At 44.6% G+C, this 15,622-nt stretch overlaps 1 protein-coding gene across 1 annotated transcript in view; it reads left to right on the forward strand.

Annotated features, from left to right (window-relative positions):
- The first annotated feature begins 1,348 nt into the window (after window positions 1–1,348).
- Window positions 1,349–15,622, forward strand: part of serinc5 (serine incorporator 5) — a 102,486-nt gene continuing 88,212 nt past the window's right edge. The window contains exon 1 of the mRNA XM_070879740.1: window positions 1,349–1,755. Within this exon, the coding sequence (XP_070735841.1) occupies window positions 1,729–1,755 (27 nt within the window). The 5' untranslated portion in view covers window positions 1,349–1,728. The remainder of the gene's footprint in view (window positions 1,756–15,622) is intronic.

Below are 15,622 nucleotides of genomic sequence, written 5' to 3' on the forward strand. Positions count from 1 at the left end.
GCCATCTCTATTTACACCCTATCTAGACACATCGTTTGTTTCTTAACTTGTCCCATTACCATCTCCTTTTGCTTTGCACCATAATCCCCTTTGTCGCTTAATCTCTTCTGCCTTCCACCCTATCACAGACCTTCCTTTTTGTTCTTTCCTCTCCTCCCCTCCCCCTGCCTCTATACTTGCTTAAAAACCTGTTACATCTCTAACTTTTTCCAGGTCTGATGAAGGGTCATCAACAACAACTTGTATTTATATAGCACCTTTAATGTAGTGAAACGTCCCAAGGTGCTTCACAGGAGTATTATGAAGATTCAAAATTTGACACTGAGCCACATAAACAATAGATGAGTTAACTCTGTTTCACTCTCCACAGATGCTGCCGGTTGAGTATTTCCAGCGTTTACTGTGCAGATTATGATTTAGGTTTTTTTGTGTTTGGGTGTGTTATGTATGTAAACATTGTAACTATGTGAGACTTGACACCAGAGGGCGCAACTGTTGGAGGCTCAAGGGTCACCTGCACACCTCGTGCAAGGGAGTATAAAAGGCTGTCTGCCATGCTGCTTAGGAGTTGTATTAAAGAGACTAAGGTCACATCAGTTTTAGCTCATAGTACTCAGTCTTGTGGAGTTCTTCCATATATAACAGGGTGGACCATTTGTACATTTGCAGTGACCTCCTAGAGGGTCACTTACAGTGAAACCCAATGCCAGTTTACCGGTTCACTCTCAGTCCCCAGGCAGGTTTAGCTTCTGGCAGATTTAGTACTTGGTTAAGTCAGTGCCACAGCTGAGAACTGGCAAAATCCTTCCTAGAGGTAAAATGGGAGAGTGAGACAATTCAAACACCACACATGAGGCAAGACAGGTGCACTCTGGATATATTCTCACCAAATGTACAGACTCCATCCAAACCTCTTTCTGCGAGTGGAATGCTGAATAAGAAAAATTACATTCGCTTAATTTACCCCTATGTTTACATCTCCTTCGTTATTCATTAAAATACTTGCATTTCTGTAGCGCCTTTCACGACCTCAGGGCGTCCCCAAAGCACTTTGCTGTCAGAGAAGCGCATGTGACGTGCAGTCCACTGCTGTAATGTAGGGAAATTATGCTTTGTAAAATGGGGCGGGGGGAAACATACAATGGAATACAAGCTAAACCCCAAAAAAATCTGTCAATTTAAAAACAAGATCCTAGGGCAAACTTCCACCTTGAAACAAAAAACATACGGCCAAAAAAAACCCAAATCAAAATCAGAGAACATGTTGTATGCAGATTTTAAAAAGAGTTCCCCTTTAACAATGGTGACTGAAATCTGCACCACAGAAACTGACGTCTCCGGAAGTGAATTGTTATCGAGGACGGAGTACAGAGAGAAAGAGAGGCAGAGGGAGTGATTTGGAGCCGGGCTCCGCCTGTATGTGTGGTGTGTGTGGACGGGAGGCTGGCGTTTGGCTGTTGATTCCGGGGCTGCCGCTTTTTTCTTTTTTGTTTGTGTGGCTGGAGCGGCCTCTTGGCATATTCCTCCTCCCTCCCTCTCCAAAACCCCTGCTCGTATTTAACCTGGTCCCCAGATCATGTTGGGCAGGGGGCAATCCGGCAGCCCGATCTTCCTCGCCCGTCTCTGAGATCCCTGGCTTCAAGCGCTCGGCTCACTCACTCACTCACTCGCTCGCTGGCTCGGCGGATTCCGGTGCTGTCGGTCGTGTAGGTTTCGCCTCTTGCAGAGATGTCCCTGCCCTGTTGTGCATCACAGGTAAGATGTCTTTCCTCATGCATTACCCATGGGGATTTCCACAGATCTGGAGGACTGAGTCATCCGCGTTTTATATATATATATATATATATATGTTAATATGCACCGTGCCTTCTACTGCTGCTGTTTGTTTAACCTTGATTTTTTTTGTTGCAACAAACCGGGACAGGGTGCTAGTGTCAACAATCGCTAACCAGTCCCTGCAGACCCGGGGCTCTGGTTGAGGTAATATTGCTGTTTTAGCACATGTCAGGCAGAGTTGGGGTGGATGGAGGTTATTCTGTCTGGCCCTGGGGAGATTGAGAGAGAGAGAGAGAGAGGAAGGAGATGGTCATCTCTCATCAGGCGGATCCGGCTGTATAAGTGTCTTGTAAACATTGCAGCCAGCCATCTCCCGAGTCTTTCCATTTAGCAGCATTCTGTATTGGTACATGAACTCAAGTGGAGAAAATTGTTACCATACAGCGACACCCTTAACAGTTAATAGATAACATGCCTGAACTCGTTTAAAGTTATTCACTCGGTCCCAGCCAGGTAATCCCGAGAATGACTCATCCTATTCCGTTTTAGTCACTTTTCAAAACAAAAGCCCACTGTTTTTGGATCTTGTTGATGGTGGATTAGTTAATCCGATTGTGGATATATATATTTTTTTAAGGGATTGTTTTCAGTTTTGTAAATACAGACGGTGTTGCCACACTAATCAGTAATTCACCAAAAACATTCCAAATGGATTTGTCTGTAACTACAGCCAAGGGACAAATAATGTGAGTAAAATCACTCTCAGCGCTTGACACATCAAAACGCTTGCTGTCCGCCGCCTTCCACATCCAGATACTGGGATATGTGGAGATCTTGGCACAGCTTATCCTCTAGACTCCAGAGTCTGATTAAGAATTCTTGGGGCCCTGGAGACCCTAGCACCCCCTTCTCCTCCCCCCCTCCCCAACCCCCCATATTCATTAAAACTCAAGTGTGCATAATAAAGTGCATGAAGAAATAAGTCCATAGACGTTACATCAATAATACAATAAGCCATATCACAATATATTACGCTTTAAAACATCTGCATGGGTCTCCTGAGCACATGCCCTGTTGGAAATGTGAATAAATATTTGAGGTAGAGTGAGATACCTGGCTATGAGGAGAGCTTAGGAGAGTGGAACTGGATTTGGATTGATAGTCTGAATTGTCTCCTTCTATAGTTTTATTGGAGCTTGCCAAAATTATTAAAATAATCCTGACCCCAGGAAGTCAGCTGAGAATCAGTGCCACAGCCATGTGCCAAGCAAATGCCCTGTCCTGTTGTGGTGGGGGGAGGGGCAGGGCAGAAAATAACCTCTTTTCCCTCCTCCCCCCTTGTATTTCAGACATTTTTGTAACTTCCAAAAGGTGGATCATTAATGAAGATTTGATTATAGAATCATGATTGTCTACCTCTGAGGGGGAATGCTGTAAATCCTAATTCAGTCCTGGGGCTCTGCCACAAATATTTGATGCTCTTGAGGACTCCCTCCTAACTTCCTAAAGACAGTGCTGGCTACCCAAAAATAAATAGTAATTACATTTTCTGCAATGATAGTACATTATAGAGACACAAATAATGTCAATAAATAAATAAATAAATCTGATGATTTGAAGAAGTACAATTACATGGAGTTAAGGTACAGATCAGCCAGGATCTAATTAAATAGTGGAATAGGTTCAAGGGGCTGAATGGCCTACTCCTGTTTTTATGTTGTTGAGCCCTGGGGTCTGGGGACCCTTAATTTTCTTTCATTTGCCTCTTTTGAAAAAACAAACTGATTCTGGGCTTCAGTTTTTCAAGGGTCTGCAGGCAATTCCTCCTGTAATAGATAACTCTTGTACTAAAGTGAGGAATTGAAAATAGTCCATTTTGGACATTTTTGTAATCTCATCCTTCAGATCATGAACTATATTCCAGGCTGTGAAGAGAAGCAAGAGAGGAAATAGCAGAAGCCGTGACCATCATTTTCCAATCCTCTCTGGCTACAGGTGTGGTTCTGGAGGACTGCTAACGTTGTACCATTGTTTAAAAAGGGAGAAAAGGATAAACCGAGTAATTACAGGCCAGTCAGCCTAACCTTGGTGGTGGGAAAATTATTGGAGGGACAGGATAAATTTTCATTTAGAAAGACATGGATTAATCAAGGACAGTCAGCATGGATTTGTTAAGGAAAGGTCGTATCTGACGAACGTGACTGAATTTTTTGAGGAGGTAAGAAGGAGGGTCGATGAGGGTAGTGTGTTTGATGTAGCGATTATGGATTTTAGCAAGGCTTTTGATAAGGTCCCACATGGCAGACTGGTCACGAAAGTAAAAGCCCATGAGATCCAAGGCAAAGTGGCAAGTTGGATCCAAAATTTGCTCAGTAGCAGGAAGCAAAGGGTAAAGGTCGATGAGTGTTTTTGTGACTGGTGTTTTGGAAGGATGTTTCCAGTGGAATTCCGCAGGTCTCAGTACTAGGTCCCTTGCTTTTTGTGGTGTATATCAATGATTTAGACTTGAATGTAGAGGCTATCATTAAGAAGTTTGCAGATGATACAAAAATTGACTGTGTGGTTGATAATGAAGAAGAAAGCCATAGACTGCAGGAAGATATCAATGGGCTGGTCAGCTGGGCAGAACAGTGGCAAATGGAATTCAATCCGGAGAAGTGTGAGGTAATGCATTTGGGGAGGGCTATCATCATCATCCACGCCAAAAACAGGACGAGTTCACAGGTGTTTCAATGAAGGACCCGAACTACATCCTGAAGGGTGGAAGATGCCTGTGCGTGAATTTTATTAACGTGAGGTGGCCGTTGCACACCAGCCACCACACGGGCTTGACAGAGCTAGGTCTTGGTCCAGTGGCAAGGATTACCCAAGACAGGGAATACATAATAAATGGTAGGACACTGAGCACTGTAGAGGAACAGAAGACATTGGAGTGCAGGTCCACAGATCCCTGAAGGTACCATGACAGGTAGATAAGGTGGTTAAGAAGGCATTCGGGATACTTGCCTGCTGAAGCATAGAATATAAGAGCAGGGAGGTTATGCTTGAACTATATAAAACACTAGTTAGGCCACTGCTAGAGTACTGCGTGCAGTTCTGGGCACCACATTACAAGAAAGATGTGATTGTACGAGAGAGGGTACAGAGGAGATTTACGAGGATGTTGCCAGGACTGGAGAATTTTAGCTATAAAGAAAGATAGGATGGGCTGATGTTGTCTTCTTTGGAACAGAGGAGGCTGAGGGGAGACCTAATTGAAGTGTGTAAAATTATGAGGGGCCTAGATAGAGTGGATAGGAAGGACCTATTTCCCTTGGCCGGGGGGGTCAACAACCAGGGGGCATAGATTTAAAGTATTTTGTAGGAGGTTTAGAGGGGATGTGAGGAATATTTTTTTCACCCAGAGGGTGGTGGGGGTCTGAAAGGGTGGTAGAGGCAGAAACCTCATAGCATTTAAAAAATACTTGGATATGAACTTAAAGTGCTATAACCTGTAAGGATATGGACCAGGAGCTGGAAAGTGGGATAGCTCTTTGTCAGCCGGCTAGAAATGATGGGACGAATGGTCTCCTGTAATGTAAATTTCTATGAGATCATTCTATCCACAATTCCTTGGTACAGCGCAGGCTATTAGTTAATAGAAACATAGAAACATAGAAAATAGATGCAGGAGTAGGCCATTCGGCCCTTCGAGCCTGCATCGCCATTCAATGAGTTCATGGCTGAACATGCAACTTCAGTACCCCATTCCTGCTTTCTCGCCATACCCCTTGATCCCCCTAGCAATAAGGACTACATCTAACTCCTTTTTGAATATATTGAGTGAATTGGCCTCAACAACTTTCTGTGGTAGAGAATTCCACAGGTTCACCACTCTCTGGGTGAAGAAGTTTCTCCTCATCTCGGTCCTAAATGGCTTACACCTTATCCTTAGACTGTGACCCCTGGTTCTGGACTTCCCCAACATTGGGAACATTCTTCCTGCATCTAACCTGTCGAAACCCGTCAGAATTTTAACGTTTCTGTGAGATCCCCTCTCATTCTTCTGAACTCCAGTGAATACAAGCCCAGTTGATCCAGTCTTTCTTGATATGTCAGTCCCTCCATCCCGAGAATCAGTCTGGTGAACCTTCGCTGCACTCCCTCCATAGCAAGAATGTTCTTCCTCAAGTTAGGAAACCAAAAGTGTACACAATACTCCAGATGTGGCCTCACCAAGGCCCTGTACAACTGTAGTAACACCTCCCTGCCCCTGTATTCAAATCCCCTCGCTATGAAGGCCAACATGCCATTTGCTTTCTTAACTGCCTGCTGTACCTGCATGCCAACCTTCAATGACTGATGTACCATGACACCCAGGTCTCGTTGCACCTCCCCTTTTCCTAATCTGTCACCATTCAGATAATAGTCTGTCTCTCTATTTTTAATACGAAAGTGGATAACCTCACATTTATCCACATTATACTTCATCTGCCATGCATCTGCCCACTCACCTAACCTATCCAAGTCACTCTGCAGCCTCATAGCATCCTCCTCACAGCTCACACTGCCACCCAACTTAGTGTCATCCGCAAATTTGGAGATACTACATTTAATCCCCTCATCTAAATCATTAATGTACAATGTAAACAGCTGGGGCCCCAGCACAGAACCTTGCGGTACCCCACTAGTCACTGCCTGCCATTCTGAAAAATACCCATTTACTCCTACTCTTTGCTTCCTGTCTGCCAACCAGTTCTCAATCCACGTCAGCACACTACCCCCAATCCCATGTGCTTTAACTTTGCACATCAATCTCTTGTGTGGGACCTTTGTCGAAAGCCTTCTGAAAGTCCAAATACACCACATCAACTGGTTCTCCCTTATCCACTCTACTGGAAACATCCTCAAAAAATTCCAGAAGATTTGTCAAGCATGATTTCCCTTTCACAAATCCATGCTGACTTGGACCTATCATGTCACCTCTTTCCAAATGCGCTGCTATGACATCTTTAATAATTGATTCCATCATTTTACCCACTACTGATGTCAGGCTGACCGGTCTATAATTCCCTGTTTTCTCTCTCCCTCCTTTTTTTAAAAAGTGGGGTTACATTGGCTACCCTCCACTCCATAGGATCTGATCCAGAGTCTGTGGAATGTTGGAAAATGACTGTCAATGCATCCGCTATTTCCAAGGCCACCTCCTTAAGTACTCTGGGATGCAGTCCATCAGGCCCTGGGGATTTATCGGCCTTCAATCCCATCAATTTTCCCAACACAATTTCCCGACTAATAAGGATTTCCCTCAGTTCCTCCTTCTTACTAGACCCTCTGACTCCTTTTATATCCGGAAGGTTGTTTGTGTCCTCCTTAGTGAATACTGAACCAAAGTACTTGTTCAATTGGTCTGCCATTTCTTTGTTTCCTGTTATGACTTCCCCTGATTCTGACTGCAGGGGACCTACGTTTGCCTTTACTAACCTTTTTCTCTTTACATATCTAGAGAAGCTTTTGCAGTCCGTCTTAATGTTCCCTGCAAGCTTCCTCTCGTACTCTATTTTCCCTGCCCTAATCAAACCCTTTGTCCTCCTCTGCTGAGTTCTAAATTTCTCCCAGTCCCTGGGTTCGCTGCTATTTCTGGCCAATTTGTATGCCACTTCCATGGCTTTAATACTATCCCTGATTTCCCTTGATAGCCACGGTTGAGCCACCTTCCCTTTTTTATTTTTACGCCAGACAGGGACGTACAATTGTTGTAGTTCATCCATGCGGTCTCTAAATGTCTGCCATTGCCCATCCACAGTCAACCCCTTAAGTATCATTCGCCAATCTATCCTAGCCAGTTCACGCCTCATACCTTCAAAGTTACCCTTCTTTAAGTTCTGGACCATGGTATCTGAATTAACTGTTTCATTCTCCATCCTAATGTCGAATTCCACCATATTATGGTCACTCTTTCCCAAGGGACCTCGCACAATGAGATTGCTAATTAATCCTCTCTCATTACACAACACCCAGTCTAAGATGGCCCCCCACTAGTTGGTTCCTCGACATATTGGTCTAGAAAACCATCCCTTATGCACTCCAGGAAATCCTCCTCCACCGTATTGCTTCCAGTTTGGTTAGCCCAATCTATATGCATATTAAAGTCACCCATGATAACTGCTGCACCTTTATTGCATGCACCCCTAATTTCCTGTTTGATGCCCTCCCCAACATCACTACTACTGTTTGGAGGTCTGTACACAACTCCCACTAATGTTTTTTGCCCTTTGGTGTTCTGCAGCTCTACCCATATAGATTCCACATCATCCGAGCTAATGTCCTTCCTAACTATTGCATAAATCTCCTCTTTAACCAGCAATGCTACCCCACCTCCTTTTCCTTTTATTCTATCCTTCCTAAATGTTGAATACCCTTGGATGTTGAGTTCCCAGCCCTGATCATCCTGGAGCCACGTCTCTGTAATCCCAATCACATCATATCTGTTAACATCTATTTGCACAGTTAATTCATCCACCTTATTACGGATACTCCTCGCATTAAGACACAAAGCTTGTTTTTTTAACACCCTTCGTCCTTTTAGAATTATGATGTAATGTGGCCCTTTTTGTTTCTTGCCTTTGTTTACTCGGCCTTCCACTATTGCTTTGTATCTTTCTACCATCTGTTTCTGACTCCATATTACTTCGCCCTGTCTCGCTGCATAGGTTCCCATCCCCCTGCCATATTAGTTTAAACACTCCCGAACTGCATTAGCAAATGTTACCCCTTGGACATCAGTTCCAGTCCTGCCTGAGTGCAGACCGTCCCTTTTGTACAGGTCCCACTTCCCCCAGAACTGGTTCCAATGTCCCAGGAATTTGAATTCCTCCCTCTTGCACCACTGCTCAAGCCACGTATTCATCTGCGCTATCCTGCTCCCTCTACTCTGATTAGCACGTGGCACTGGTAACAATCCAGAGATTACTACCTTTTGAGGTCCTACTTTTTAATTTAACTCGTAGCTCCCTAAATTCAGCTCATAGGACCTCTCCCCACTTCTTACCTATATCGTTGGTACCTACATGTACCACGACAACTGGCTGTTCACCCTCCCTCTCCAGAATGCTCGGCAGCCGCTCCGAGACATCCTTGACCCTTGCACCAGGGAGGCAACATATCATCCTGGAGTCTCCATTACAGCCGCAGAAACTCCTATCTATTCCCCTTACAATAGAGTTCCCTATCACTCTTTTTCCTGCCCTTCTGTGCAGCAGAGCCACCCATGGTGCCATGAACCTGGCTGCTAGTGCCTTCCCCTGGTAAGTCATCTCCCCCAACAGTATCCAAAACGGTATATCTGTTTTGGAGGGAGATGACCGCAGGGGACTCCTGCACTACCTTCCTGCTCTTGCCTTGTCTCTTGGTCACCCATTCACTATCTGTCCTAACCCTTACCTGCGGTGTGACCAACTCACTAAATGTGTTATCCACAACATTCTCAGCATCGCACATGCTCCAGAGTGAGTCCATCCGCAGCTCCAGTGCCGTCATGCGGTCTGTCAGGAGCTGCAGCTGGACACACTTCCCGCACAGATAGTAGTCAGGGACATTGGAAGCGTCCCTGATTTCCCACATAGCACAGGAGGAGCATGACATGGGTCCGAGCTCTCCTGCCATGACTTTACCCTTAAATTAATTTACTTTCTAAAATTTACTTAAACACCAAACAGCTACTTAGTAGTTCGCTGCCAATTAAACCAATCTAAAAGTCAGTCTAAAAGAGAGTTATACTTGCCAGCTTGGCTGTGACGTCACCTCTCGATTTCTCATCCCTCTATCTTTGTCTGCAGCTGGTTGGGCTGGTCTCTGGGCCTCCGTCTCCAACTCTCGCACTCCTTATCAGCTGCTCTAGTGTCAGCACTGGTAGGAAAAACAAGACAAAACAGCACCTGCTACTCTCACTTGCCTTTAAAACTCACCCACTTACCAAACTCACGAATGCCACTCTATGCTGCTGCACTCCATGCTCTGCACGAGCTGCCTCTTTTTAAACTGCATCTAGGTCCGATGACTCACTACTGGTCAGTCATTTACAGAACTGGTTTTAACTAGCTGCTAATTGCCTCCTACTGGTGAGTTACCTTGTTTTTCTCTGCCTAAGCCTGAAAGATTCCCAACTATTTAACTTTTCCCCTTTAAATTAAACTGCTACTTACTTAGAAGCTACTGGCAATTGCCACTAATAATTTACTCCAGCCTCCAAATGGTTTAAAGAGAATAACCCTTAAAACTCACCCACTTACCAAACTCACACATGCCACTCTATGCTGCTGCACTTCAATAGTTGAAGAACTTTGGCTGGCCAGATATTTGACTAGTTTTAATTAATGGAGCATACACTTTGGAGGCCAGTTGCTTGTGATATATGTCCCTTTTCCCTCAGCTGGAGTATTGTGCCCAATAATAGGGCTCAATTTTACCCAGTGATTTGCGCTGTTTTTTTTGAGCAGGCTGGTCTTTTTGGCATAAGTGGGGAAATCAATTTGCACCAACGTAACTCAGTTAGTGATGATTTTTTTAGGTCAGTTTTTTTTCCCAAAGGGGGCGTAACCAGCCACCTACGCCAATTTTGGCCAATTAGGGAAGTTTGGCCAGCTGAGAGTTACTCCAGTTGTGCTTAATCCAGCGTATGTGGCCTCTGCAGAAAAACCTTCTGGAGAGTTAAGGAAATCGGCACAGCAGATGCCCGGACACACTAAAAGAATTGAAAAACACATAGCAACAACTTGCCTCCAATCCCCGCCCAAAGGCTGTCCAGTCGAGAGAGAGAGAAAAAAATAATCCGGGGACCGAGAATGGGACACGACTGGGAGAATGGGGACCGAGAAGGGGACCGGACTGACAAGCCCTTTGGGCGGGGTTGGAGGTAAGTTGCTGCTATGTGTTTTTCAATTCTTTTATAATGTGTTGGGAGCTGGCTTTATGCTTCATTTTGCAGCCTCAGCTCGCATTGTGTCCCTGGTTACCATGGCAGCATGATCTTTTTGGTGCAGTTCAAGGTGCAACCCTCAAAACTAAAGGTCGGGTTACGCCATGCCAAAATGAAGAAATCCAACGGGGAAACTTATAATTTTTTTTTTGCTGCAATTAGGCCCCCAAAAATTGGGCGTAATTCTTCAAGTACGCCAAAAAAAATGCTTTGGGGAAAATTGAGCCCATAAACACCATACTTTTAGGAATGCCTTGGAAAGAGTGCAGAGGAGATTTACCGGCATGGTTTCAGGGATGAGGGACTTCAGTTTTGTTGAGGTTGTTCTCCTTACAGCAGAGAAGGTTAAGGGGAGATTTAATAGAAATATTCAAAATTATGCAGCATTTTGATATAGCAAATGAGAAGAAGCTGTTTCCAATGGCAGAAGGGTCAGTAACCAGAGAACACAGATTTAAGATAATTAGCAAAAGAAAAGAGGGGAGGTAAGGAAATTATTTTACAGCGAGTTGTTATGATCTGGAATGCACTGCCTGAAAGGGCAGTGGAAGCAGATTCAATAATAATTTTCAAAAGGTAGTTATGTATATATACTTGAAAAGGAAAAATTTGCAGAGCTATGGGGAAAGAGCAGGAGACCAATTGGATATCTCTTTCAAAAATCTGGCACAGTCATGATGGGCCAGATGGCCTTCTTCTGTATTCGATGATTCTATGACATCAAGTTACAGCTGACTGATGACATTGAGTCTGTCTGTTAGATAATCCAAAGAGCCCCTGAAGTGCTTTCTGTATTTACCACTGAGGTAGACAGAAACAATTGCAAACAATCAATATTTGATTGTCAAAGGAGATGAGAAAATACACTTGAATTTCTATAAAATCCGCCACCGCTTGGAGTGCCACCCAAAAAAACGCTAATATTATTAAATTAACGCCTGGTGGGAAAAATGGGACTTGCACGCAGATTCTCGGCAGAAAACGTGATCCTGGGCAAATTGGGCGGTTCTTGATCAAATTAGGCGCTACTTACTCAAATTTAGTCCAATTTGGGCCTAGGGAGGGGGCAAAACACACAAAATAATTTTTCCAAAAAGTAAAAAAATCAGAACATTCTCGGGAGCCTTTTCCACTTAATCGCTGTAAAAGAATTTTACAAGAATAATAAAAATCACTTTAATTTAGCTTTTTTTGCAGGGCTACTTACCTACCGCCCAGCTCTGGTTGCTTTCGCGTGGGCAGTTTTTTTTTCTACTCCTCTATGGGTCACCACTGAGACCAAACTTGGGCGGTAGCATTTTTTTCGGCAATGCTCGCCGGCGGTCCGCTCCCCAGCGGTATTTTGAAACCGCCTGCGGAACTCTGTGAAATTTTGTGGAAATTCTGGGCAGGGTGGTTTTCCACCAAAAACGAGCAGTACCACCGAGAAAATCCGGCAGAAATGGAGTGGAAATTCTAGCCCATAGTGTTATCGTCCATGATGCTGTGTCATCTCAAAGCCGTGGGGCGAGGGAAAAGAGAGTAAAGTAGCCAATAGAAACATAGAAAATAGGTGCAGGAGTAGGCCATTCGGCCCTTCTAGCCTGCACCGCCATTCAATGAGTTCATGGCTGAACATGCAACTTCAGTACCCCATTCCTGCTTTCTCACCATACCCCTTGATTCCCCTAGTAGTAAGGACTTCATCTAACTCCTTTTTGAATATATTTAGTGAATTGGCCTCAACAACTTTCTGTGGTAGAGAATTCCACAGGTTCACCACTCTCTGGGTGAAGAAATTCCTCCTCATCTCAGTCCTAAATGGCTTCCCCCTTATCCTTAGACTGTGTCCCCTGGTTCTGGACTTCCCCAACATTGGAAACATTCTTCCTGCATCTAACCTGTCTAACCCCGTCAGAATTTTAAACGTTTCTATGAGGTCCCCTCTCATTCTTCTGAACTCCAGTGAATACAAGCCCAGTTGATCCAGTCTTTCTTGATGGGGTCAGTCCCGCCATCCCGGGAATCAGTCTGGTGAACCTTCGCTGCACTCCCTCAATAGCAAGAATGTCCTTCCTCAGGTTAGGAGACCAAAACTGTACACAATACTCCAGGTGTGGCCTCACCAAGGCCCTGTACAATTGTAGCAACACCTCCCTGCCCTTGTACTCAAATCCCCTCGCTATGAAGGCCAACATGCCATTTGCTTTCTTAACCGCCTGCTGTACCTGCATGCCAACCTTCAATGACTGATGTACCATGACACCCAGGTCTCGTTGCACCTCTCCTTTTCCTAATCTGTCACCATTCAGATAATAGTCTGTCTCTCTGTTTTTACCACCAAAGTGGATAACCTCACATTTATCCACATTATACTTCATCTGCCATGCATTTGCCCACTCACCTAACCTATCCAAGTCGCTCTGCAGCCTCATAGAATCCTCCTTGCAGCTCACACTGCCACCCAACTTAGTGTCATCCGCAAATTTGGAGATACTACATTTAATCCCCTCGTCTAAATCATTAATGTACAGTGTAAACAGCTGGGGCCCCAGCACAGAACCTTGCGGTACCCCACTAGTCACTGCCTGCCATTCTGAAAAGTCCCCATTTACTCCTACTCTTTGCTTCCTGTCTGACAACCAGTTCTCAATCCATGTCAGCACACTACCCCCAATCCCATGTGCTTTAACTTTGCACATTAATCTCTTGTGTGGGACCTTGTCGAAAGCCTTCTGAAAGTCCAAATATACCACATCGACTGGTTCTCCCTTGTCCACTCTACTGGAAACATCCTCAAAAAATTACAGAAGATTTGTCAAGCATGATTTCCCTTTCACAAATCCATGCTGACTTGGACCTATCATATTACCTCTTTCCAAATGCACTGCGATGACATCCTTAATAATTGATTCCATCATTTTACCCACTACCGATGTCAGGCTGACCGGTCTGTAATTCCCTATTTTCTCTCCCTCCTTTTTTAAAAAGTGGGGTTACATTGGCTACCCTCCACTCCATAGGAACTGATCCAGAGTCAATGGAATGTTGGAAAATGACTGTCAATGCATCCACTATTTCCAAGGCCACCTCCTTAAGTACTCTGGGATGCAGTCCATCAGGCCCTGGGGATTTATCGGCCTTCAATCCCATCAATTTCCCCAACACAATTTCCCGACTAATAAGGATTTCCCTCAGTTCCTCCTCCTTACTAGACCCTCCGACCCCTTTTATATCCGGAAGGTTGTTTGTGTCCTCCTCAGTGAATACCGAACCAAAGTACTTGTTCAATTGGTCCGCCATTTCTTTGTTCCCCGTTATGACTTCCCCTGATTCTGACTGCAGGGGACCTACGTTTGTCTTTACTAACCTTTTTCTCTTTACATATCTATAGAAACTTTTGCAATCCGCCTTAATGTTCCCTGCAAGCTTCTTCTCGTACTCCATTTTCCCTGCCCTAATCAAACCCTTTGTCCTCCTCTGCTGAGTTCTAAATTTCTCCCAGTCCCCGGGTTCTCTGCTATTTCTGGCCAATTTGTATGCCACTTCCTTGGCTTTAATGCTATCCCTGATTTCCCTTGATAGCCACGGTTGAGCCACCTTCCCTTTTTTATTTTTACGCCAGACAGGAATGTACAATTGTTGTAGTTCATCCATGCGGTCTCTAAATGTCTGCCATTGCCCATCCACAGTCAACCCCTTCAGTATCATTCGCCAATCTATCCTAGCCAATTCACGCCTCATACCTTCAAAGTTACCCTTCTTTAAGTTCTGGACCATGGTCTCTGAATTAACTGTTTCATTCTCCATCCTAATGCAGAATTCCACCATATTATGGTCACTCTTCCCCAAGGGGCCTCGCACAACGAGATTGCTAATTAATCCTCTCTCATTACACAACACCCAGTCTAAGATGGCCTCCCCCCTAGTTGGTTCCTCGACATATTGGTCTAAAAAACCATCCCTTATGCACTCCAGGAAATCCTCCTCTACCGTATTGCTTCCAGTTTGGTTAACCCAATCTATGTGCATATTAAAGTCGCCCATTATAACTGCTGCACCTTTATTGCACGCACCCCTAATTTCATGTTTGATGCCCTCCCCAACATCACTACTACTGTTTGGAGGTCTGTACACAACTCCCACTAACGTTTTTTGTCCTTTGGTATTCTGCAGCTCTACCCATATAGATTCCACATCATCCAAGCTAATGTCCTTCCGAACTATTGCCTTAATTTGCTCCTTAACCAGCAATGCTACCCCACCTCCTTTTCCTTTTATTCTATCTTTCCTGAATGTTGAATACCCCTGGATGTTGAGTTCCCAGCCCTGATCATCCTGGAGCCACGTCTCCGTAATCCCAATCACATCATATTTGTTAACATCTATTTACACAGTTAATTCATCCACTTTATTGCGGATACTCCTTGCATTAAGACACAAAGCCTTCAGGCTTGTTCTTTTAACACCCTTTGTCCTTTTAGAATTTTGCTGTACAGTGGCCCTTTTTGTTCTTTGCCTTGGGTTTCTCTGCCCTCCACTTTTCCTCATCTCCTTTCTGTCTTTTGCTTTTGCCTCCTTTTTGTTTCCCTCTGTCTCCCTGCATTGGTTCCCATCCCCCTGCCATATCAGTTTAAATCCTCCCCAACAGCACTAGCAAACACTCCCCCTAGGACATTGGTTCCGGTCCTGCCCAGGTGCAGACCGTCCGGTTTGTACTGGTCCCACCTCCCCCAGAACCGGTTCCAGTGCCCCAGGAATTTGAATCCCTCCCTGTTGCACCACTGCTCAAGCCACGTATTCATCTGCGCTATCCTGCGATTCCTACTCTGACTATCACGTGGCACTGGTAGCAATCCCGAGATTACTACTTTTGAGGTCCTACTTTTTAATTTAGCTCCTAGCTCCTTA

The sequence above is a fragment of the Pristiophorus japonicus genome, chromosome 1 (genome assembly GCF_044704955.1).
Source record: "Pristiophorus japonicus isolate sPriJap1 chromosome 1, sPriJap1.hap1, whole genome shotgun sequence".
NCBI lineage: Eukaryota > Metazoa > Chordata > Chondrichthyes > Pristiophoridae > Pristiophorus > Pristiophorus japonicus.